General features: G+C 46.0%; 1 protein-coding gene across 3 annotated transcripts in view; it reads right to left on the bottom strand.

Annotated features, from left to right (window-relative positions):
- The window catches only part of mms22l (MMS22-like, DNA repair protein), a 214926-nt gene that overhangs the window by 22542 nt on the left and 167377 nt on the right, over window positions 1-25007 (bottom strand). For all 3 annotated transcript variants that reach the window (XR_005460951.1, XM_038799546.1, XM_038799545.1), the window contains exons 17-20: window positions 17269-17411; window positions 13902-14044; window positions 11173-11332; window positions 4001-4170 (exon numbers count right to left, since the gene is read on the bottom strand). Coding sequence is in view for 2 of the 3 variants with exons in the window: in XM_038799546.1 (XP_038655474.1) it covers window positions 4001-4170; window positions 11173-11332; window positions 13902-14044; window positions 17269-17411 (616 nt within the window). In the remaining variant the exon portion in view is untranslated. The remainder of the gene's footprint in view (window positions 1-4000; window positions 4171-11172; window positions 11333-13901; window positions 14045-17268; window positions 17412-25007) is intronic.

Here is a 25007-nt window from a genome sequence, read left to right as displayed (position 1 = left end):
GAGGCCATTCAGCCCATCTAGTCTGCTCCAACCATCTGGCAGAGCACTCCACCCAAGACTGCTCCCCCACCCTATCCCTGTAACCCCACCTAACCTTTTGGACACTAAGGGCAATTTATCATGGCCAATCCACTTAATCTGTACATCTTTGGACTGTGGGAGGAAACCGGAGCATCCGGAGGAAACCCGTGCAGACACGGGGAGAACTCTCAGGCTGTCTGGAAAATTGGCCTGCCCACTAGCCATGAAAGTAGATGGACCACTTAAAATTGCATTCAGTTGACCTTGTAATGGGGTAATTTGCCTGCGTGATTGTTGTTGGGCATGCTTCAGACATGCGCGAGTACGAGCCGAACAAACTGTTGCGCCAGTGCAGGATGATGCCAGGACACGCGCCTGACGTCTTTTCACGCGTTTTTACATGCTTCCAGGTGAAATGTGGATGCACCCAAGCAATGCAGAATTCTGGCCATTGAATTTTTTAAACATTAACATAACATAGGCATAGTTGGCACCGCAGCTGATTGGACGCAGTGTATGACACTCAGTTCTGCAATGGGACAGAATATCAGACATTATGTATGTAAGACCACGGGCGGTATTCTCCGCCGGCTCCAAAAATCGCGGAAGCCATCGTGAACCCGGCCGAGGTTCACGACGACCTCGGGGCCCGCTCCCCGCACCTAATTCACCCCCACCCGGGGAACTAGGAGCGGGCCCCCGTCGATCCTGGCCGCGACCTCGGGAAATGACACCAGCGCGCAGACGACGCGAAACCGCGCATGCACGGTGCCGTCTTTCTCCACCGCCGCCCGGCAAGATGTGGCGCCTTGATCTTGCCGGGCGGCGGAGGGGAAAGAGTGTGTCCGTTTTGGACGCAGGCCCGATGATCGGTGGGCACCGATCGCGGGCCTGTCCCCTCCGGAGCACAGTCGCGGTGCTCCCGTCCCAATCGGGCCCTAGATGCCCCAAACGGGAATCCGGCGCCCGTTTCACGAATGCAGCAACCAGGTGTGGTTGCTGCCATGGTGAAACGGGCGTGAAGGGCCGGCCGCTCGGCCCATCGGGCTCGGAAAATCGCCGTTCACCGTGAAAAACGGCGAGCGCCGATTTTTCTGAGAAGGTGGGGGGGGGGGGGGAGAATCGCGGGGGCGCCAGGGGGGTCGTAAAAAATGTCGGAAGGCCCTCTCACGATTCTCCCATGCCACGTGGGGAGTGGAGAATTCCACCCAACCAACCTGATAACCTTGTTTTGTGCGATATCCTGGAATGAATTTCTGCCCTGAGTTCTTTTTGGTTCTTAGAATATAAATGACACTGTCAGGGTCATATTTATTACCAGATTCCTGTGGCATGGATGTCACAGGAGACACGTATGTAGTGTAGACTGCGCTGCAGTCTTTTAGGCTCAACCAATTAGAGATGGCAGCTTCCTTCCCATTAATAACATTGATAGGCTGACAGCTTTCAAGGACATTTTATGGTTCTAATCCACAATTTACCATAGGGCAAGAGGTGAAGTGGCACGGTGGCACAGTGGTTAGCACTGTTGCTTCACAGCGCCAGGGTTCCAGGTTCGATACCCGCTTGGGGCATTGTCTGCACGTTCTCTCTGTGTCTGCGTGGGTTTCCTCCGGGTGCTCCGGTTTCCTCCCACAAGTCCTGAAAGATGTGGGGTGCGATTCTCCCGAGTTACGAAAAATCGGGAAGCTGGCGTCAAAAACGGGCGCGTTTGACACCAGCCTCCGCCCCCCGACCGGGAACCGATTCTGCTCCCCGGTCGGGGCTAGCATCGCGCGGCCGTGAACTCGGGCATCGCGGGCTTAACGAGCCCGCTAGCCAAAGTTAGCGACGGCTGACACGGCAGATGACATCAGCCACGCATGCGCGGATTGGACGACTCCAACCCGCGTATGACGTCATCACGCATATGCGTGAAACCCGCGCATGCGCGGGCCGGTATGCCCCTCAGCCGCCCCGCGAATGGATCCAGCGGGGCGGCGGAGGGAGAAAGAGTGCGTGGGTTAAGTACGGCCGTGGTGCTGCCGTGCCAATCGGTGCCATGGTTCCCCAGATCGGGACTTTACGGCCGTTTTTACAAACGGTCAGACCAGGTGTGTTTTACGTTCATAAAAACGGCCGTAAAGGCCTTGGAAATCGGCCCATCGGCCAGGGGTGAATCGCTGCTCGCCGTAAAAAAACGGCGAGCAGCGATTCGTGTCGGGGGGCGGGCGTGGGGGGGGGGGGGGGGGGGGGGGGAGAATAGCGGGAGGGCGTCGGACCAGCGTGTCCATAAAACTTTACGCTGCCCGCTATTCTCCGATTTTTCGTAAGTCCGGAGAATTGCGCCCATGCTGTTAGGTAATTTGGACATTCTGAATTCTCCCTCTGTGTACCCGAACAGGCACTGGAATGTGGAGACTAGGGGCTTTTCACCATAACTTCATTGCAGTGTTAATGTAAGCCTACTAGTGACAATAAATATTATTATTACGTACAAACTCTACACAGAGAGTCACCCAAGGTTGGAATTGAACCCGGGTCCCTGGTGTTATGAAGTGCAATGCTAACCACTGTGCCACCGTGCCATTGTGCCTTCACCGTCACTGGGTTAAAATCCTGGAACTCCCTCCCTAACAGCTCTGTGGGTGTACCTACACCACGGGGACTGCAGCGGTTTCAAGAAGGCAGCTCATTATCACCTTTTCAAGGGCAATTAGAGATGAGCAACAAATTCTGCTCTAGCCAGCGAAGCCCACATTCTGTGACTTAATTTTTTTTTAAATCACTCTGCCACCTCACTTTCTCTCCTTTCTTGTCCTTAAAAGCCTCCCAAGAGCCAAACTAGGCTTTAGTCACATCACCCAGTTTCCACAAAGAACAGGGGCTATTTATTTCCCCTCTGCAAGAGTTTTGTGGCATTTTCCATGTTCGGGCTAAAATATCATTACAAATAGTAGCTCTTATAATCTACTATCCCACCCAATTTTCCTAAACCACCTGTCCATCAGCGTGACATCCATGCCACAGGAATCTGGTTCAGTAACAGATTTAAGATCAGAATGATCAAGTGAGATTTGCCACCACGCTGTGTTATGAAAGAGACAAATCACTGCACTTTAAAGCATTCACGTGAGCTCGTAAAATTACCTCTTACATTGTCATCTGATATTTGAAAGATTTAAAATTATGTATTTTTCTCCACCTCCATGTTAATTTTGGTTTATTGTCATTAAAAAGATTCCTCACTGATACCATGAGAAATTATAACAAACAGAGCAGAAAAAGAAATGACAGTACTCCACAATGTATCAGTTCATTGTAATATGGAGATTAGCTGGAACAGCTGGGCAGCACAGTAGCATGGTGGTTAGCACAATTGCTTCACATCTCCAGGGTCCCAGGTTCGATTCCCGGCTTGGTTCACAGCCTGTGCGGAGTCTGCACTTTTTCCCCCTGTGTGCGCGGGTTTCCTCCGGGTGCTCCAGTTTCCTCTCACAGTCCAAAGATGTGCAAGTTAGGTGGAGTGACCATGCTAAATTGTCCTTAGTGTCCAAAATTGCACTCAGTGTTGGGTGGGGTTACTGGGATATGGGGATAGGGTGGAGGTGTGGGCTTGGGTAGGGTGCTCTTTCAAAGAGCAGGTGCAGACTCGATGGGCTGAATGGCTCCTTCTGCACTGTAAATTCTATGAATCTATGATTGCTGCTACAGAACCTACAGAATGGCATTGTTCTACTAAAGCTAGGTAGGTTGCTGTATGACTGGAGTGAATATTCACTCCCTCGCAGGAACATTAACAACAGGGTAAATGCAGGATTCAACTGCATCACTCAGTCCTGCACAACGCAAAGAACATTGAGATTTGAAGAAAAAAATAGCAGTCATAACCCCAAAAATAGAAGAACATTTGTTGTTGGGGGGAGGGAAGAGAGAGAGAGAGAGAGAAAGACAATCTCATGCTATTCCAAAGGTAATATTCCAAAGTGACAGTGCTCACCTGCAGATACAAAGACAAGTTATCTCGGATGGCAGACAGCATTGCTGGGGGCAATCCTTTGTCCTGTTGAAACAGGGTATGCGGCAAGAGCAGACAATCAATGATGCGGAACAGGAGCTGCTGAGCTTTTGAAGTGGCCAATATCAGTGCCCAATGTTTGACAATGCAACCTGTGGATAGAAAGAAAACAAAGTGGGGTTCATATGCTTTGGAAAACATTCAACGTTGCTGCACCACTTCAGAAAATTGAAGTTTTAAATGCAGGAATTCAGTAAATTCTGAGCGAGATTAATGTCCATCATTGAAATGAATTCCAATTATCATAATTCCCAACTCGCGTACATTTAAAAAAAATTCCTCTCAACAATGATATTTTTAAAAAGATAAAACATATTTTGATTCCTATTATTTTTGCACAATTAGTCATATATGTTTACAGCACGGAAACAGGCCCATCAGCCCAGTTGGTCCATGCCGCCCAGTTTCTATCACTAAGCTCGTCCCACTTGCCTGCATTTGGACAATATCCCACTATACCCACCCTGCCCATGTAACTGTTTAATTGCTTTTTAAAGGATAAAATTATACCCACCTCTACCACTGGCTCTGGCAGCCCATTCCAGATGCTCCCCACCCTGTGTGTGAAGAAATTTCCCTTTGGTCTCTTTTGTATCTCTCTCCTCTCACCTTAAACCTATGCCCTCTAGTTCTAAACTCCTCTACCTTTGGGAAAAGATGTGAACTATCTACCTTATCTATGCTCCTCATTATTTTATAGACCTCAATATGATCACCCCTGAGCCTCCTACTCGCCAAGGAAAAAAGTCCCAGCCTATCCAGCCTCTCCTTATAACTCAGACCATCAAGACCTGGTAGCATCTGCGTAAATCTCTTCTGCACTCTTTCTAGTTCAACAATATCCTTCCTAAAATAGGGTGACCAGAACCGAACATAGTATTCTATGTGTGGTCTTACCAATGTCTTGTACAACTTCAACAAGACGTCCCAACTCCTGTATTCAATATTCTGACCAATAAAAACTGGAATACCTTCTTCACCACCTTGTCCACCTGCGACTCCACCTTCAAGCAGCTATAAACTGTATTCCTAGATCTCTTTGTTCTGTAACTGTCCCCAATTGCCTACCATTAACTGAGTAGGTCCTGCCCTGATTTGATCTGCCAAAATGCATCACCTCACATTTATCCACATTAAACTCCATCTGCCATTCATCAGCCCACTGGCCCAATTGGTCAAGATCCTGTTTCAATCTTATATAACCTTCTTCACTATCCACCATGCCACTAATCTTGGTGCCATCTGCAAACTTACTGACCATGCCTCCTACATTTTCATCCAAATCATTCAAATAACAGTGGGCCCAGCACTGATCCCTGAGGCACACCACTGGTCACAGGCCTTTGAAAACAACCCTCCACAACCACCCTTTGGCTTCGGTCGCCAAGCCAATTTTGCATCCAAATTGCTACCTTGTCCTGGATTCCGTGAGATTTAACCTTTTGCAACAACCTACCATGCGTTACCTTGTCAAAGGCCTTGCTAAAGTCCATGTAGACAACGTCGACTGCACTGCCCTCATCTACCTTCTTGGTTACCCCTTCAAAAAACTCAATCAAATTTGTGAGAAGTGACTTTCCCCTCAGAAAGCCATGCTGACTTTCCCTAATTAGCCCTTGCCTGTCCAAAAGCCTATAAATCCTGTCCCTTGGAATACCTTCCAACAACTTACTCACTACAGAAGTAAGACTCACCGGTCAGTAGTTCCTGAGCTGATCCCTATAACCCTTCTTAAACAAGGGCACAACATTTGCTACCCTCCAATCTTCAGGCACCTCTCCTGTGGCTGTCAATGATTTAAATATCTCAGCTATGGGGCTGGCAATTTCCTCCCTGACCTCCCACAATGTCCTGGGATACATTTCATCAGGTCCTGGGGATTTGTCTATCTTGATGCACTTTACTACCTCCAGCACCTCCTTCTCTGTAATATATACACTGCTCAAGATATCACTTTTTATTTCCCCAATTTCCCTAACATTCGTGCTTTTCTCAACAGTAAATACTGACGAGAAATATTCATTTAGGACCTCTCCCATCCCTTGTGGATCCGCATCCCTCTATCACTATCCCCGAGGGATAGGTGACACTTGTTATCCTTAAGAACATAGAACATAGAACAGCACAGCACAGAACAGGCCCTTCGGCCCTCAATGTTGTGCCGAGCCATGATCACCCTACTCAAACCCACGTATCCACCCTATACCCGTAACCCAACAACCCCCCTTAACCTTACTTTTTTTATTAGGACACTACGGGCAATTTAGCATGGCCAATCCACCTAACCCGCACATCTTTGGACTGTGGGAGGAAACCGGAGCACCCGGAGGAAACCCACGCACACAGGGGGAGGACGTGCAGACTCCACACAGAGTGACCCAGCCGGGAATCGAACCTGGGACCCTGGAGCTGTGAAGCATTTATGCTAACCACCATGCTACCCTGCTGCCCCTACCCTCTCCCTAGCCACTCTTTTGCCCCTTCTGTATCTGTAAAAGCTCTTTGGATTTTCTATTGCCTTATCTGCCAAGGCAATCTCATGTCCCCTTTTTACCCTCCTGATTTTTCTCTTAACTCTACTCCGACAAGTTCTATACTCTTCAAGGGATCCACTTGATCCCAACTGCCTATGCATGTCATTTGCCTCCTTCTTCCTGATTGTACGCTTCACCGTAAGGTGCTCTGTTAAAGACTGCAGATTGCAATCAAATAGAAAGCACTGAGCTGACAAGAATTTACCCTTTTATACTATTAGTCTTGCTGTAAAAATGCTTGAAAATGTTACATCTTGTTGAATGAGGACAATTATCTCAGCCTCAAGACATCACTGCTGTAGTTCTTTAGGTTGTGTCCAAGCACAAACATCTTGAGTTGCTTCCCTCTAATATAAGGTCAGAATTGGGGATGTTTGCTGCTGAATGCACAGTGATCAGTACCATTCTCAACTTCTCAGAAACTGAAGCGTTCCATGTCTCTATGTAGCAAGGTCTGGACAACATTCAGATTTGGGCTGATGAGTGGTAAGTAACATTTGCATTACACAAATGCTAGGCAAAACATTTCCAAGAAGAGAGAAGCTAACAGCCTCCCCATGACATTCAATGGCATTACCGCTGATTAATTCCCCCACTATCAACATCCTGAAGGTTACCATTGAGCAGAAACTGAACTGAACTAGCCATATAAACGCCGTGGCTACCAGAGCAGGTCAGAGGCCGGGATTTCTGTGATGAGTAACTCACCTCCTGACTCCCCAAAGCCTGTCCACCATCTACAAGGCACACATCAAGTGGGTGATAGAATAGCCCCCATGTGCCTTAATGAGTGCAGCTTTGACAACATTGAAGAGGTTAGACTCCATCCAGGACAAAGCAGCCAACTTGATTGGCACCCCTTCCACCACCTTAAACATTCTCTCCCTCCACCACAGTGACAGCAATACATACCATCTACAAGATGCACTGCAGCAAACTGCCAAGGTTCCTTCAACAACATCTTCCAAATTCAGGACCTCTACCACCTAAAACACCAAGGGCAGTAGGTGCATGGGAACACTACTGCCTGCAAGCCCCCCTTCAAGGCACATCTCAACTTGGAACTATATCAACGTTACATCACTATCGCCGAGTCAAAATCCTGGAACTCTCTCCCGAACAACACTTGGGTGCACCTACATGACGTGGACTGCAGTGATTCAAGGAGGTGTCTGTCACAGTCTCAAGGGCAATTAAGGATGAGCACAAATTCTTGCCTTGCCAGCAATGTGCACATTCCATCATCACATTTTTATAAATGGCTTTTTAAAGAGTATTAAATGTCATAATTGATGCTGAAAACCTTGACGTGCCCTGAACATTTTAACTTTTTTGAGGAATACTAAATTTCTCCTTTTCTGATGAACAAAAACCTAATATTTCTTAAATAATTTATAGGTTATGATTTCTGCTTCCACCATCATCCCATGAGCATGTCCCAATCATTTGTTTTACTATCTGCAACATGCAAATAAAATGAAGGATAATCAGTGCATGTCACCTCTGGTTTGCTGACTATGAGAACACTTCAATGTGATTGGCTGCTCAGTCTGTTTGATGACCTCACTGTTATTGGACACCGGAGATCACTTTGACTTGGCGCCAAATTCAAAACTGACAGAGGAAATCTGCAATGTCGCTTCACCACACACTGCAAAATCTGGTCTAATGCATCGTAATTACGTTCAACGTTGATATAGTTTTGTTGATTGCCACATTCAAATGGATGGAAATGCATTCTTGTGTACTTTAGTGTTAAAAAGCCTATTTGGCCTGTTAACCTTAGTGGCGCTTGTCAGTCAGTTACACATTCATTGAGTCACATTCAACCTGGTCTTCCTCAATAACACTTGCCCAACTGTGAGGATGTAATTCAGTTCAAACTTTCAATAAAGTCTCTAATTGTATGGCAAAACTCGAGTGGATCAGGTGACATGAGAATTCAAGTTCAATATTGTAAATGACCCTGTAACATTCAACCATTTCACAGTGCATTAATTAGTGCAGCTCAAAGATTCTTATGGTCATGAAGCAAAATCTATAATAAAGACTTTTTTGTTTTAAAAAACAGCAGTTTTTGAAAAGCGCATAATTATCAAAATAAGCTCTTTAGAAATAAGGTAGAATACCGAAGGCTAGAAATAAACAGATCTGAATTTATTTGGGTCACGTCCAGTGCAAGGTAAATGGGGCTTATTTATTTTTTCTCCTTTCTTTGCACAAAGGAATAAAGAGATGTTCTTTTTATCTCATAAATGTGCTTTTCACTGCAGCTGACACTTTTTCCTCCCCCAGCTCAGCTACCTATTCAGATTTCTGCTCTCATTTGGAGATGAAAGTTCTCAATCTATAACAACGCGGTTTTAACAACAAACACAAGATCAAAGTGGAATGCTGTCAAAGGCGATGGTCATTTCATTAGCGACTTGCACTACCTGAAATAAAATCATTAACATTAGCTGACATGATCTGTGTACAACAGTGCAATAATCTCTGCTTGACAACGTACAGTATCCCGCAGTGCACAATTTGTAATTGTGGAAAATCTCTTCACATCATATTCAACCTTAAGGACTGTAGTGGCAGTATTATAATCATTTCATTCCACCCTGCTTTCCCAAAGACTATTAATCAGTCTCCTGCTAAACGAACCCAATTTCATTCCAACAATTTATCCAATTCACAGAAATTCTCTCAAACTACAAAGACATTTATCGGTACAGACTATGCTTTAAAGATTTAGATAGCATACAGTTTCAGAATTAATGCTGTTAAGACACTGCATATGTAAACAGGTCCACAATTCAGTCTTACTTTAACATTGTACTTCTGTTTTATCTGGGGAGGGAGAAAAGAAAGGCCGGGAGACCTCCTTTGCAGGTCCCCAATAGGTCCATCGGAGGAACCCCACCAGGTCTTCACTCCTTTTAACCCCACATAGGGCAGCATCAGAAGGAGCTAGCACCATACTCTTGCCAATGGCTTCTCTCCCCCGTAGCCCCACCTTACCACCACTCGCCTGCAGAGTCCCGTGACAATCCAGAGCCTCAGTTGGGTGCATTTCTGGCAGCTACCAACGCTCCGCTGGTGATGCTGCCTGCAATTCACAGCTACCAGCCTCCGTCTCACCGGCAGCCTTGGGAGGTGGGATCTCCACCCCCCCCCCCCCCCCCCTCCCCGCAAAAGGATCAATGCCTACTGTTGCCCTGTCAATTGCCTGATTGGCACAATTCAGCAGATCTTCCAGAAAGGAGGTGATGTGGGGCTCTCGCTGGCTCTCCAGCTGGCCGGCGAGACCTCTGTCATGTGAGATTCTGATTCAATGCAAACACGTACTTCTCTTTTTAACTCTACCCATCGAGGAAGGAATTAATTTAAAACAAAACCTTTGAACTGACAAATGAGTTGTCACCCATAATATTTTTGGTCCTTTAAGGTATGATTGACAGCCGATGTGACACATCGGTGAATTTCCACAGTGCAGGAGACCATTTAGCCCATGACGTTTGTACTAACCCTCTGAGAGAGTGCCCTACCTAGACCCGCTCCCCCATCCTATCCTGTAACCCAACCTAACCTTTTTGACACAAAGCGGTCATTTAAAATGGCCAATCCACCTAACCTGCACCTCTTTGGACTGTGGGAGGAAACCGGAGCACCCAGAGGAAACCCACACAGACATGGGGAGAAAGTGCAAACCAAATAAAAACAGTCACCCGAGGTAGGAATCGAACCTGATCTCTGGTGCTTTGAGGCAGCTGTGCTAACCACTGTGCCATCCTATGTTACAAATCACACACGATGGTGAAGTTGTACTGCATGACATTTCTTACCTTCCCTATCATGTTACAGTAGTTTCACTTTAACCAGTATTCTTTGGCCAAAGGATTACATACTGAAGTTTCAAATTCAACAGATCTAAAATCCAGGTTTAAGAGGAATATTCTAGCACTGGAAGCTCAGATTTCCTTGTCACAAGGATCCTGCCCGAATCAAACTTAATCATAGAAGCATTGAATCCTTACAGTGCAGAAGGAAACCATTCGGTCGATCAAGTCTACAGCAAACCTCTGAAAGAACACCCTATCTAGGCCCTCTTCCCCGCCCTATGATAATAATAATATTTATTAGTGTCACAAGTAGGCTTACATTACCACTGCAATAAGTTACTGTGAAAATCCCTTAGTTGCGCCACTACAGCACCTGTTTGGGTACACTGAGGGAGAATTCAGAATGCCCAATTCACCTAACAAGCACGTCTGTTGGGACTTCAGGGAGGAAACCCGAGCACCCGACGGAGCCCCACGCAGAGAACGTGCAGACTCCGCACAGACTGTGACCCAAGCCAGGAATACCCTGGAGCTGTGAGCGAACAGTGCTAACCATTATGCTACTGTGCTGCCCACCTATGCTATGCTGCCCACGGGGGGGGGGGGGGGGGGGGGGGGGGGGGGGGGAATAAATAGAAAAATGCACTGATAGACTGAGTGATCCAGTTCCACATTGTAATTTCTGCATACTTTTATGTTACCAATCACTCCGAAAGGAGAAGGCACTTACCAACAGTCCAGTACATCAACTGCAAACCTTCAGGTAGCCCTTTGTTAGCTAAATATGGCTTAGTGTACTTCAGTATGTCACCTACATAATCCAAGGCTTTTGACACCAAGGCAGACTTGTCTGCTAGAGTTTGTAACCGAGTGTAAGTCTTGCCAACTGCCTGCAGAAAAACATGAGTAAGTAGGATTTATAAATATGATCTGACTACATGTATAAAAGAATAGCTCTATACAGAACACAGAAAAATGAGATAAAAGCAATTTGATATTGCAAATTGTCACTTCCTTCAAAGAAGAACTGTTGATGTTGTGATACCGATCCAAATGTTAAATAATGTTTTTTGAAATGGTGTGAAGTATATGTTTTGTCTCTGCCGAATACCATTTGTAAAATAAATTGGCAGATCTGTTGAGCAGTAAAAAGGGAAATACCATCATTTACAACATCTATAAGGGGTCTATACACTTTTATTTTTTTCTTCTCTCTTCGTAAGGTTTCCCCAGCACATTGTTCCAAAATTTGAAGCATTAATCTGCTCCAGACTCTACTGAAGCCACTCTGCAGCAAGTAACCAACAGAGGTGCTAATATACTCGCTCTTCTTTACAGCCATTTGTTGATTTCCTAAGTCGCTCTACCGGAGGTCTAGGATAGGATAACTCATGGGTCGAGGGCGAGAAGGTAAAAATGTTACAATTCTCAAACTCCCGTACCAGCCTCCCCGGACAGGCGCCGGAATGTGGCGACTAGGGGCTTTTCACAGTAACTTCATTGAAGCCTACTCGTGACAATAAGTGATTTTAATTTCATTTCATTTTTCATAAAAATTTGTTTTTGGGATGTGGGCATGACTGGCTCAGCCAGCATTCGTTGCCCATCGCTAATTGCCCCTGAACTGAGTGGCTTGCCAGACTATTTCACTGGGTGGCTGGGGGGGGGGGGGGGGGGGGGAAAGTTAAGAGTCAACTGCATGCTTGTGGGTCTGGAGTCATATGTAGGCCAGACAGGGTATTGGCGACAGATTTTCTTCCCTGAAGGACATTTGTGAACGAGATAGGTTTTTACGACAATCAGCAATGGTTTCATGGTCGTCATTGAACTTTTAATTCCAGATTTTTATTGAATTCAAATTTCACTGTCTGCCAAGGTGAGATCCAAGCCCAGGATCCCAGAACATTACCCTGGGTCTCTAGATTACTAGTCCCGTGACAATACCACTACACCACCACCTCCCCTGTAAACAAACAGCGTCAAACTTTTGTTACAGAGGTGGGTTGGGGAGTGGGTGACCAATCTGCTCTCATGAGATGGGTCAGTCATTGAAACCTTTTAAGCACTTCTGTAAGGGTGGCATGTGGCACAGTGGTTAGCACTGGGACTGTGACACTGAGGACCCGGGTTCGAATCCCGGCCCTGGGTCACTCTCTGTCTGGAGTTTTCACATTCTCCCAGTGTCTGCAGGGGTTTCACCCCCACAACCCACAGATGTGCTGATTAAATTGCACCTTAATTGGAAAAGAAAAATAATTGGGTACTCTAAATTTATTTTTTAAAAAGGATGCTCCATAATCTTCATACTGACAACATCTTTATTCTTAACTCACTGATGTGAGGATTCCCAAGCACGGGGAATCCCAACATAATTGGGATTATTGGGCAGCACGGTAGCATGGTGGTTAGCATAAATGCTTCACAGCTCCAGGGTCCCAGGTTCGATTCCCGGCTGGGTCACTGTCTGTGCGGAGTCTGCACGTCCTCCCCGTGTGTGCGTGGGTTTCCTCCGGGTGCTCCGGTTTCCTCCCACAGTCCAAAGATGTGCGGGTTAGGTGGATTGGCCATGCTAAATTGCCCGTAGTGTAAAAAGTAAGGTTAAGGGGGGGGTTGTTGGGTTACGGGTATAGGGTGGATACGTGGGTTTGAGTAGGGTGATCATTGCTCGGCACAACATTGAGGGCCGAAGGGCCTGTTCTGTGCTGTACTGTTCTATGTTCTATAATAACAGAGGTGAGTAGGAGAAGAACCAAGAGCCATGTATTAAGCACTGCTTGTGAGCTAGAAGAAAGAATTTTTCCCTCAGGACCAACAAGCTTATCCGCACACAGTCAGATCCCCACAGTCAGTGAACCTCATCTGCCCGTGTGATGTCCAATCGACCCCACTGCCTCCCGCGATGTCTGACCATTGCCCCACTTCCCCATCTCTATCTGTGATCCCAGATTCACCTGCTCCCTTGCTGTTTTTCCACCCAACAGTCCTGTCAATGAGGCTGCCTGTCGGGAGGAAAACCTGTTGAAAAAAATGTTTTAAAAAAACATTAGCAGGGCACCTGGGAAACCCGTACGTCCTGGTTTCCTGCCTAAAATCAGCTCTCCACTTCTGCTCCCTCTCCCAGCCCTAAGTAAGGTCCAGCCCCAAGTAAGATCCCTTGTAAGAGAGCTTTTGTTTTCAGTGAAGAGGAGAAAGAAGTCACCACTCTCAGCGTTACATGTTGAAATAATTGCTTGTGGGATAAGGTGACGAGATCATAACTCTACATTTAAAAAATTTACTTCACCTTTATTTAGTCAGGTTAATTGAGAACTAATTCATATTTACAATAATGATTATGGCGCTGCACAAAATAAGCATGATTTGTACAAAGTATGCTTAACAGGATTTTAAAAGCGCAGAGACAATCTCTGTGCGAGGAAAATATTTTATTCCCCGCCTCTGTTTCTGAAGAGACATTACCTTAATGAATATGAAGACAGCAGTTTTGGGCTCCACCTTTACTGCTGACTGATCAAGTTGAGCCTGGAGGAGTAGGCTTTCCACTTCTGGCAGCTTATACACAATCCTGGTTAACCCTGCCAACTGCTCCTTGTTTACCCTCCCTATTTGTGAATGGAAATGAGCAGATTATCATTCCAACATAATATTTCAGCACAGTTTACATAGAATTAAATGCTACTGACGAGTTCAAGCGTAGAAAAGGTATGGTGCGGAAAGAGGCCATTCAGCCCATCGTGCCTGCGCCTGCCAACAAAAAAAAGAAAAGAAAAAGAAGCTTGCCGTTCGTTTCAATCCCACTTTCCAGCACCTGGTCCTTGGGCTTGCAGGTTACAGCACTTCAGGTGCAGACCCGGGTACCTTTTGAATGAGTTGAGCGTTTCAGCCTCAACCGCCAATTTGGGCTGTGAATTTCAGAATTCCAGAATTCCCTCTGGATGAAAATGTTTTTCCTCATGTCTCCACCAATCCTTCTACCAATCACCTGAAATCTATGCTCCCTGGTAATTGACCCCTCAGCGAGGGGAAACAAGTCTGCCCCGTCTACCATATCGAGGCGCCTCATAATTTTGTACACCTCAATTAGGTTATTTATCCCTTAGCCTCCTCTATTTTAAGAAAAATAACCCTACCTATCCAATCTCTCCTCATAGCTCATTCCATATGCTTTCTTTACCACCTTTTCCAGCTGTCCTACCACCTTCCGAGACCTGCAACATGCGAGGTCTCCTCTCGCTTCATCAACTCTTCACAATATCCTCCCATTTATTGAATATTCCCTTGCTTTGTTTGCTCTCCCCAAAAGCATTACCTTAAATCTTTCCAAACTTAACAACCTTAACTAATGGCTCCTTTGACAGAATTTTCATTGATTGGTAAAACTCAACCGTGAATATGGTAACTTGACACACTTCTGAATCCTTTGCCCTAGGCATTGGTGTTGCAAGTTTGAAGTTGTCTAAATTATTGTCTGTCTGTGAGATTCAAAATGAGCTACCTGCCATGGTAAAAATCACAACTGCAGATTTATGGGAATAATCCCAACCCTACAATTTACCTACTCAAACCAACACTCCTCCTCCCTGTAAGAAAATAAACTATTTTAATGATCTGCATCTGATTTTTCTTGAATATTGGAACTAGGGCTAAAATAAGTGCACAGTAAGAAGCCTTATAACACCAGGTTAAAGTCCAACAGGTTTGTTTTAAATCACTAGCTTTCGGAGCACAGCTTCTTCCTCAGGTGAATGAAGAGGTGGGTTCCAGAAACACATATATAGACAAAGTTAATGATGCAAGACAATACTTTGAATGCGGGTCTTTCCAGGTAATTAAGTCTTTACAGGTCCAGACGAAGCAACTGCAGAGAGGGATAATCACAGGTTAAAGAGTTGTGAATTGTCTCAAGCCAGGACAGTTGCTAGGATTTCGCAAGCCCAGGTCAGATGATGGGGGGTGAATGTAATGCGACATGAATCCAAGGTCCTAGTTGAGAACGTACTCATGTGTGCGGAACTTGGCTATAAGTTTCTGCTCGGAGATTCTGCGTTGTTGCGCGTCCTGAAGGCCGCCTTGGAGAACGCTTACCCGGAGATCAGAGGCTGAATGCCCTTGACTGCTGAAGTGTTCCCCGACTGAAAAGGAACATTCTTGCCTGGCGATTGTTGCGCGATGTCCTTTCATCCGTTGTAATAGCATCTGCATGGTCTCGCCAATGTACCATGCCTCTGGACATCTTTTCCTGCAGCGTATGAGGTAGACAATGTTAGCAGAGTTGCACGAGTATGTACCTGTTTGGAGTACCTGGTGGGTGGTGTTCTCACGTGTAATGGTGGTACCCATGTCAATGATCTGGCGCGTCTTGCAGAGGTTGCCATGGCAGGGTTGTGTGGTGCCGTGATCACTGTTTTCCTGAAGGCTGGGTAGTTTGCTGCAAACAATGGTCTGTTTGAGGTTGCGTGGTTGTTTGAAGGCAAGTATTGGAGGTGTGGGGATGGCCTTGGCAAGATGTTCGTCCTCAGCGATGACGTGTTGAAGGCTGTTAAGAAGATGTAGTAGTTTCTCCGCTCCAGGGAAGTACTGGATGACAAACGGTACTCTGTCGGTTGTATCCCATGTTTGTCTTCTGAAGAGGTCGGTGCGTTTTTTGCTGTGGTGCATTGGAACTGTCGATCGATGAGTTGAGCATCATATCCCGTTTGTACGAGTACATCTTTCAACGTCTGTTATGTTCCTCCTCGTCTGAGCAGATCCTGTGTGTACGGATGGCTTCTTTAATGTGTTTAGGGTGGAAGCTGGAGAAGTGGAGCATTGTGCAACTATACAATCACTATGTGGTGACTATTAAAATGCAAGTTCGAAAAGAATTGTTCATTAAACTTCTGAAAACACAGGCTTGAATTTAAAGACAATAATAGTAAATCACAGCCATTTTTTCAATTACAATTGTCTCAGATAACTCACGGGTATAACATGCAACTTCTTCCATGAAGAGTTTGAGGCGAAAGTTAACATAGTGCTGGAAGATTAGGGAAGTCATTTGTGGTTCTCAGTTTTAAGCAACTGAACAGTTCCTTGGTGTTAGGATAGCAGCTAGTACTGAATTCTATCATCATATCCCATCACTGTTGAATGCATGCCTTGTTTCTGTTAGAGAACAGGGCAGTGTAGCTTGGTGATCTAAGTTACTAAAAGATAATGCTCGGGGATAGATGCTAACTCTAATTGGTGGAAGCAGAGCAGACATGAATGACTTCAATAGAAAAGAAAGTTGGTGCTGGCTGACTAACGGCCAGCCAATCTGTTCTGGGTTTCACAGGGTCTATCTTATTAGTGACCATGTATGCCACATTAATACAGGGGCTGGTTTAGCTCACTCAGCTAATTCGCTGGCTTTTAAAGCAGACCAAGCAGGCCAGCAGCACGGTTCGATTCCCGTACCAGCCTCCCCGGACAGGCCCCGGAATGTGGCGACTAGGGGCTTTTCACAGTAACTTCATTGAAGCCTACTCGTGACAATAAGCGATTTTCATTTTTTTCATTTTTCATAAAGGAAATTACATTCTGGGGTTTCAATAAGACGTATTGTGTTACAAAGTGGATGTAAACATATTCTAGCTGCTGAGATAGCTTGGCGCATCTTTACGTCGTTCAACATCAAGAACAGTATACACTTCCAAACACATTCATTTTACTTCGGAACTTTACTAGTCAGTGGCAATACAGTGCTTTGTAGCTAAGAACTGGTGAATTCACCTCAGTAAAGGTAACAATTTTTCCCATTACCTTATCTTTAAGCAACTCAAATTATTCCATGTTTATTTCTTACCAGTTGTGTGGGTGGAGTCCAGCTTCTCTGTAACGCCAAGAGGCTGATTCATATGCTGCTGCAACACACAGCGAAACCAAGAATGGACCGATGAAGTTTGGTATGAGCTGCATCCTAAACTTGTCAGAGCCTCCACTAAAGCACTGAGGAGAAACAAAGTCGAAGAACAGTTGGACATCTGCAATGTCTTGTTTCCTTCATTTGGACAGGACTGAAACTCAGCTTTAAAATCCAAATCTGCAATCTGCAGAACAGGTTTGAAGAAGTGCATCCAGCAATGATCAGAGGCACAAAATGCGGTTTTAAATGATCACTTGGTGCTTTACAGGTCACATCAATAGATTACCAAAACTTAGAGGCATTGTAAACTGAGGACAGTGTAGAATTTCAAAAAGGTGGTGGAATGATGCAATGCTTAAAATTGTGAGGTGATACATTTTGGTAGAAAGAACATGGAGACGCAGAACATGGAGAGGCAGTATAAAGCAAAGGATACTAATGTAAAAGTGGATCAGGAGCAGGAGGACCTGGGTGTGTATGTACATAAGTCATTAAAGGTGGCAGGACTGGTTGAGAGAGAAGTTAAAGCATACAGACCCCGAGGTTTTATTAATATGGGCATAGAGTAAAAAGCAAGGTGGTCATTTTGAGCTTGTATAAGACACTAGTTAGACCTCAGCTGCAGTACTGCGTACAGTTCTGGATGCCGCATTTTAGGAACGATGTGAACATTGGAAAGACTGCAGAAAATGTTTACGAGAATGACTCCAAGTATGAGAGAAAAAGATGGATTGGAGAAGTTGCAGAAAAGAAGGCATAGAGGAGATTTGATACAAGTATACAAAATCATGGATAGGGTGGATAGGGATAAACTGTTCCCATTGGCTGAAGATTAGAGAACCAGAGGGCACAGATTTAAGGTAATTGGTAAAAGAAGCTTGAGCAATGTGAGAAAATACATTTTTACACAGCAAGTGGTTAGGGACTGGAATGTACTGCCTGAGTGTGTGGTGGAGGAAAGTTAAATTGAGGCATTCATAGAGGCATACAGCACAGAAAAGGCCCTTTGGCCCATCGCGTCTGCGCCGGTCAAAAACAGCCACCTAAGTATTCTAATCCCATCTTCCAGCACTTGGCCCTGTATGCCTTGGCATTGCAAGTGTACATTTAAATTGTTCTCAAATTTTATGAGGGAATTAGATAGAACATAGAACAGAGAACTGTACAGCACAGTACAGGTCCTTCGGCCCACGATGTTGTACTGAACTGGTCTGAAACTAAGATCAAATCAACCTACTCCCAATCATTCTAGTGCACACCATGGGCAGGATTCCCCGATCCCCCCGCCGGGTCGGAGAATCGCCGGGGGAGGCGGGTGGCATGAATCCCACCCCCGCCGGCCCAAATTCTCGGGTGTTGGAGATTTGGCAGAGGCGGGAATCGCGCCGTGCCAGTCGGCAGCCGCTGGCAGCAGCCCCCACCGGCGATTCTCCGGCCTGCAATGGGCCGAGTGGCCACCCATTTTCGGCCAGTCCCGCCAGCATATGTTACACCAGGTGTTTGCCGGCGGGATCTGCTGCGCGAGTGGCCTCCGGGGTCCTCGGAGGGGAGCAGGGGGATCTGGCCCCTTGGGGGCACCGCACGGTGGCCTGGCCCACGATCGGGGCCCGTCGATCCACGGGCGGCCTGTGCCGTGGGAGCACTCTATTCCTCCGCACCGGCGGCTGTAGCGGTCTGCCATGATCGGTCCGGAGACGAATCCCTCTGCGCATGCGCTGGGATGACGCCAGCACACGCTGGCGCTCCTGCGCATGTGCCAACTCGCGCCGGCCGGCAGAGGCCCTTCGGCGCCGGTTGGCGTGTCGCCAAGCCCCTTCCTTGCCGGTCGGAGGGTGCAAACCACTCCGGCTCCGGCCCAGCCCCTGACCTTTGGGGCGTCCCAACGCCGGAGTGGTTCACGCCACTCCTCGGCGTCGAGGCCCCCTGACCCGCCGGGTCGGGGAGAATCCCGCCCCATATGCCTATCCAATAACTGCTTGAAAGCTCCTAAAGTGTCCGACTCCACTACCATAGTTGGGAGTGTGTTCTACACCCCAACCACTATCTGAATAAAGAACTTACCTCTGACATCCCTCCTATATCTTCCACCATGAACCTTATAGTTATGCCCCCTTGTAACAGCTACATCCACCCGAGGAAAAAGTCGCTGAACGTCCACCCTATCTAACCCTCTCATCATCTTATACACCTTAAGTAAGTCACCTCTCATCCTCCTTCACTCCAATGAGAAAAGCCCAAGCTCCCTCAACCTTTCCTCAAAACACCCTCCAATCCAGGCAGCATCCTGGTAAATTTCCTTTGCACTCTTTCCAATGCTTCCACATCCTTCCTATAATGAGGTGAGCAGAACTGCACACAATACTCCAAATGTGTTCTAACCAAGGTCTTGCACAGTTGCAGCACAACCTCACGGCATTAAACTCAATCCCCCTGTTAATAAACGCTAACACACTGTAGGCTTTCTTCATGGCTCTATCCACTTGGGTGGCAACTTTCAGAGATCTATGGACATGAACCCCGAGATCTCTCTGATCTTCCACATTCTTCAGAACCCTGCCGTTAACCCTGTAATCCGCATTCAAATTTGTCCTACCGAAATAAATGAATCACCTCACACTTATCAGGGTTAAACTCCATCGGCCACTTTTCAGCCCAGCTCTGCATCCACCCTCTGTCTTCTATGTGATAGCCAGTTACTGATCCAATCGGCCAAACTTCCCACTATGCCATGCCTCCTTACTTTCTGAGCCGACCATGGGGCACCTTATCAAACGCCTTACCAAAATCCATGTATACGACATCAATTGCTCTACCTTCATCTATGTCCTTAGTTACCTCCTCAAAGAATACAATCAAATTTGTGAGGCAAGACTTACCCCTCACAAATCCGTGCTGACTATCCTGGATTAAGCTGTATCTTTCCAAATGATCATAAATCCTATCCCTCAGGACCCTTTCCAATAATTTACCTATGGCCAAAGTGAGACTAACCGGCCTATAATTCCCAGGGTTATACCTATTCCCTTTCTTGAACAAGGGGACAACATTCGCCTCTCTCCAGTCTTCTGGCACTATTCCTGTAGACATTGAGGACATAAAGATCAAAGCCAAAGGCTCTGCAATCTCATCCCTCACTTCCCAAAGAATCCTAGGATATATCCCATCAGGCCCAGGGGACATCTATCCTCAGGCTTCTCAAAATTTCTAACACATCTTCCTTCAAAATATCTACCTCCTCCAGCCTACCAGCCTGTATCCTCCTCAACAACATGGCCCCTCTCCTTTGTGAACACTGAAGAAAAGTATTCGTTTAGGGCCTCTTCTATATTTTCAGACTCCATGCACACGTTCCCACTACTGTCCTTGACCGGCCCGAACTTCACCTTAGTCATTCTTTTATTCCCCACATAAGTGTAAAAAGCCTTGGGGTTTTCCTTGATCCTACCCGCCAAGGACTTCTCAAGCCCCCTCCTAGCTCTCCGAAGCCCTTTTTTGAGCTCCTTCCTAGCTACCTTGTATCCCTCAAGTGCCCTAACTGAACCTTGTTTTCTCATCCTTACACAAGGCCCCTTCTTTCTCTTGACAAGACATTCAACCTCTTTTGTAAACCATGGTTCCCTCACTCGACCATTTTGTCCCTGCCTGACAGGGACATACATATCAAGGACACGCAGTGTTTGCTCCTTGGACAAGCTCCACATCTCAATTGTGCCTATCCCTGACAGTTCCTGTTTCCATCTTATGCTCCCCAATTCTTCGCATTACCCTTCCCCCAGTTATAAACCTTGCCCTGCCGTATGTTCCTATCCCTCTCCATTGCTATAGTGAAAGTCACTGAATTGTGGTCACTGTCACCAAAGTGCTCTCCCACAACCAAATGTAACACTTGGCCCGGTTCATTACCGAGTACCAAATCCAATGTGGCCCACCTCTTGTCGGTCTATCCACATATTGTGTGAGGAAACCCTCCTGCAAACACTGGATAAAAACAGCCCCATCTAAACTATTCAAATTATAGTGGTTCCAATCAATATTTGGAAAGCTAAAGTCACCCATGACAACTACCCTGTGACTACTGCACCTATCAAAAACCTGCATTGCAATCTTTTCCTCCACATCTCTGTTACTGTTTGGGGGCCTATTGAAAACTCAAACGAAGTGACCGCTCCTTTCCTATTTCTAACTTCAGCCCACACTACCTCAGTAGACAGGTCCTCATCAAACTGCCTTTCTGCAGCTATTATACTATCCTTGATTAACAATGCAACTCCTCCACCTCTTTTACCACCTTCCCTAATCTTACTGAAACATCTAAACCCCGGAGCCCCCAACAACCATTCCTACCCCTGTTCTATCCACGTCTCCGTAATGGCCACATCATTGTAGTCCCAGGTACCAAGCTTCAAGCTCACCAACCTTATTCCTGATTCTCCTCGCATTGAAGTAGACACACTTCAAACCACCTTCATGCCTGCAGGTTCACTCTTGTGCCCTTGTACCTTCCTCAGTACTGCACTACCCTCAATTTCCTGAATTCCAGCAACTCTATCTCCTGGACTACAATTCAGTTTCCCATGATTACTTGAAAAGAAACAAATGCGTCAAGTTACAGGGTGAAGGCAGGAGAATAGCATCAGGTGAAATGCTCATGCGGTCAACCAATGCAGGCATGATGGGCCGAATGGCCTCCTTCTGTGCTGTAACAATCCTATGATTGGAAACAAAATCCCTTGTTAATCTTTCATATACTGACTTCGGATTTCAGTTCAAATTTTTGTTTTTAAGTTATAGATTTTTCAATAAAATACATATGTTTCAAGATAACGAAATGCGAAGAATTTTGTTTAAAGATTTTGTTTTGAAAATTTTAAAAGGAAAAGGAATGGGTACATTCAGGCTATGGTGACCAGCTGAAATCCTATGTGCTTCCAACAGCAACACAATTGACAGCTACAATGTTATGAACCACGAAAGCAAAGATATAGCAAGACTGGATGGTGAAAGGGTCTGGGCTCCAACAGATTTTTTTTCTACATCACAGCATGAGGTAGTTATGCAATTTTGATTGGTTCAAGTAGTGAACACCGTGGAGATTTGCTGAGGAGAATGGTTTTCTCTTACTACAACAGAATGACTTTGGATTCTGTACACTTGTCAAATCGGACTTAAGAATGAGTTTCAATTTTTACAAAAATAATGCATTATTGATTACTTGCACAATCTTGTAACAACTTGCACTCACACTGTACCTTTGATATAAAAAAGGCCCCAAGGTGCTTCCAAGATAAAAAAAAAACAAGAACAGATTCCTGAACCTGAGTGAATAAATTAGAACAAGTGACCCTTAAGAGGAAGGACAAAGTAGAGAAGTGGAGTGTGTGGGAGAGATAGAAGTCCAGGGATTGGGTCTGAGACTGCTGAAGGCTAGCCCGTTGATGGTGGAGAGGAAAATGGGGAGCGTGGACAGACACTATGGCAGCAGGGCCGGAGAGGGCTGTAAGGCGTCAGTTATGTGAAGAGACTAGAAAAACTGGGATTGCGGCAGAAAAGCTTGTGAGATTTAATGGAAGTCTTCAAATTAGTGAAAGGTTTGATGGCTTAAATGAGAAACTGTGTCCACCGGAATGAGGGATCAGTAACCAGCGGACACAGATTTAAATAACTGGCAAAAGAACCAGAGGGGGACCGAGGAGACATTTTTTGAACATGGAATTGTTATGATCTGAAATGCTCCACCTGATGGGTGGTGGAAGCAGATTCTATAGCAACTTTCAAAAGGGAATTGGATATTTGCAACGCTATAGGGAAAGAGCAGTAGAGTGGGGTGAATTGGAAAGCTCTATCAAAGGCACAATGGACTGAATGGCCACCTTCTGTGTTGTCTGATTATCAGCAGCTTTACAGTTGCTACATTTGATGCTTCTATCTTTCAGTATTAGTACGGTGTGTAATATTTTTACTTTGTCAATATTGTGATATATTGCTGTAGTAAATTTGCCATATGTGCTTTTAGAGGTAAAAGTCAACAATATGCGTTAGCATTTTAAGAAATAGGGTTAAAGTACCTGGCTTCAAGAAAATGATCATGTGACCAGGTTGCCAAGGAGATGAACAATGGATACCAAAAGGTCAATATAATTTAAATATGATTTGGGTTTCAAATAGTTTAGGTTTTATATTTCTGCAGACTGCAGAAGGGAGAACATGTAAAAACAACTCAAAAAGAGCTAATTTAAAATGCTCTGAAGTAAAATATGTTAACAGTGAAGTGGATGTGTGTGTGTGTGTGTGTGGAGTGTGTGGAGTGTGTGCACGTGCGGTGGGTGTGTGTGTGTGTGTGGAAAGAGAGAGGAGAGATGTAATTCTGGGTGAAGAGAATATTATAACCAGGATCCATCTTGTTCTGTTTTTTTCCTCGGCTGGTCTGGTCTTGTTTCTTTCTTCATCCCTTCATTTCTGTTCATCCCTACAGTGCAGAAGGAGGCCATTCGGCTCATCGGGTCTGCCTGGCCCTCAGAAGGAGCACCCTCCCTAGGCCCACTCTCCTGCCCTATCCCCGTAACCCCACCTAATTGTTGGACGCCAAGGGGCCATTGATCATGGCCAATCCACCTAACCTACATATCTTTAGACTGCAGGAGGAAAGCAGAGTACCCGGAAGAAACCCAGACAGCCACAGGGAAAATGTAAAAATGCCACAGACTGTCACCTAAGGATGGAATTGAACCCAGGTCTCTGGTGCTGTGAGGCAGCAATTATAACCACTGCTGCTTTAATGCAGCCATTCACAACTCATTTGGACACTATTTATTTTTATTATTCCTTCATAGATTATAGAATTTACAGTGCAGAAGGAGGCCATTCGGCCCATCGAGTCTGCACCGGCTCTTGGAAAGAGCACCCTACCCAAGGTCAACACCTCCACCCTATCCCCATAATCCAGTAACCCCACCCGACGCTAAGGGCAATTTTGGACACTAAGGGCAATTTATTATGGCCAATCCACCTAACCTGCACATCTTTGGACTGTGGGAGGAAACCGGAGCACCCGGAGGAAACTCACGCACACACGGGGAGGATGTGCAGACTCCGCACAAACAGTGAACCAAGCCGGAATCGAACCTGGGACCCTGGAGCTGTGAAGCAATTGTGCTATCCACAATGCGACCGTGCTGCCCCAAAGTTATAAAGAGTTACAAAGCCAGAGCTCAGAGTGTGGACAGGAACAAACCCCTAATCCAGCTCCTTGCCTGCTCCAAAAGCTAATTCAAATTGAATCCAATTCACGGTCCCCACAAGAGAGACATACCAGATCCAGGCATTACACCTGACCTCATGCTCATCTTAGCCAAAAGGCTGTGACACAATAACTTTTTTTTCTTTACTACATATTATATACCATATATTTGCTGTAGCATTTTAACATGCACAGCTGCCTCCGTGAACCACAAGTATCCAAAGACCGACCTGCTTTCTTTCTTCTCATCCACCTGTGAAAGCGGTGGGGGGGGGGGGGGGGGGGGGGGTGCTCGGTTCGAGGTCCGAGCTTCCAGATTCTGGCCTCTAGTAGTTCATTTTCATAAAGATGAAAGGCTTGGGCGGCACGGTGACGCAGTGTTTAGCACTGCTGCCTACGGCGCTGAGGACCCGGGTTCAATCCCGCCCCTGGGTCACTGTCT

The sequence above is a fragment of the Scyliorhinus canicula genome, chromosome 6, assembly GCF_902713615.1.
Source record: "Scyliorhinus canicula chromosome 6, sScyCan1.1, whole genome shotgun sequence".
In the NCBI taxonomy this organism is placed as follows: Eukaryota; Metazoa; Chordata; class Chondrichthyes; order Carcharhiniformes; family Scyliorhinidae; genus Scyliorhinus; species Scyliorhinus canicula.
The sequence above is the reverse complement of the archived record's forward strand: the minus strand, read 5'-3'. Positions and strand labels throughout refer to the sequence as shown.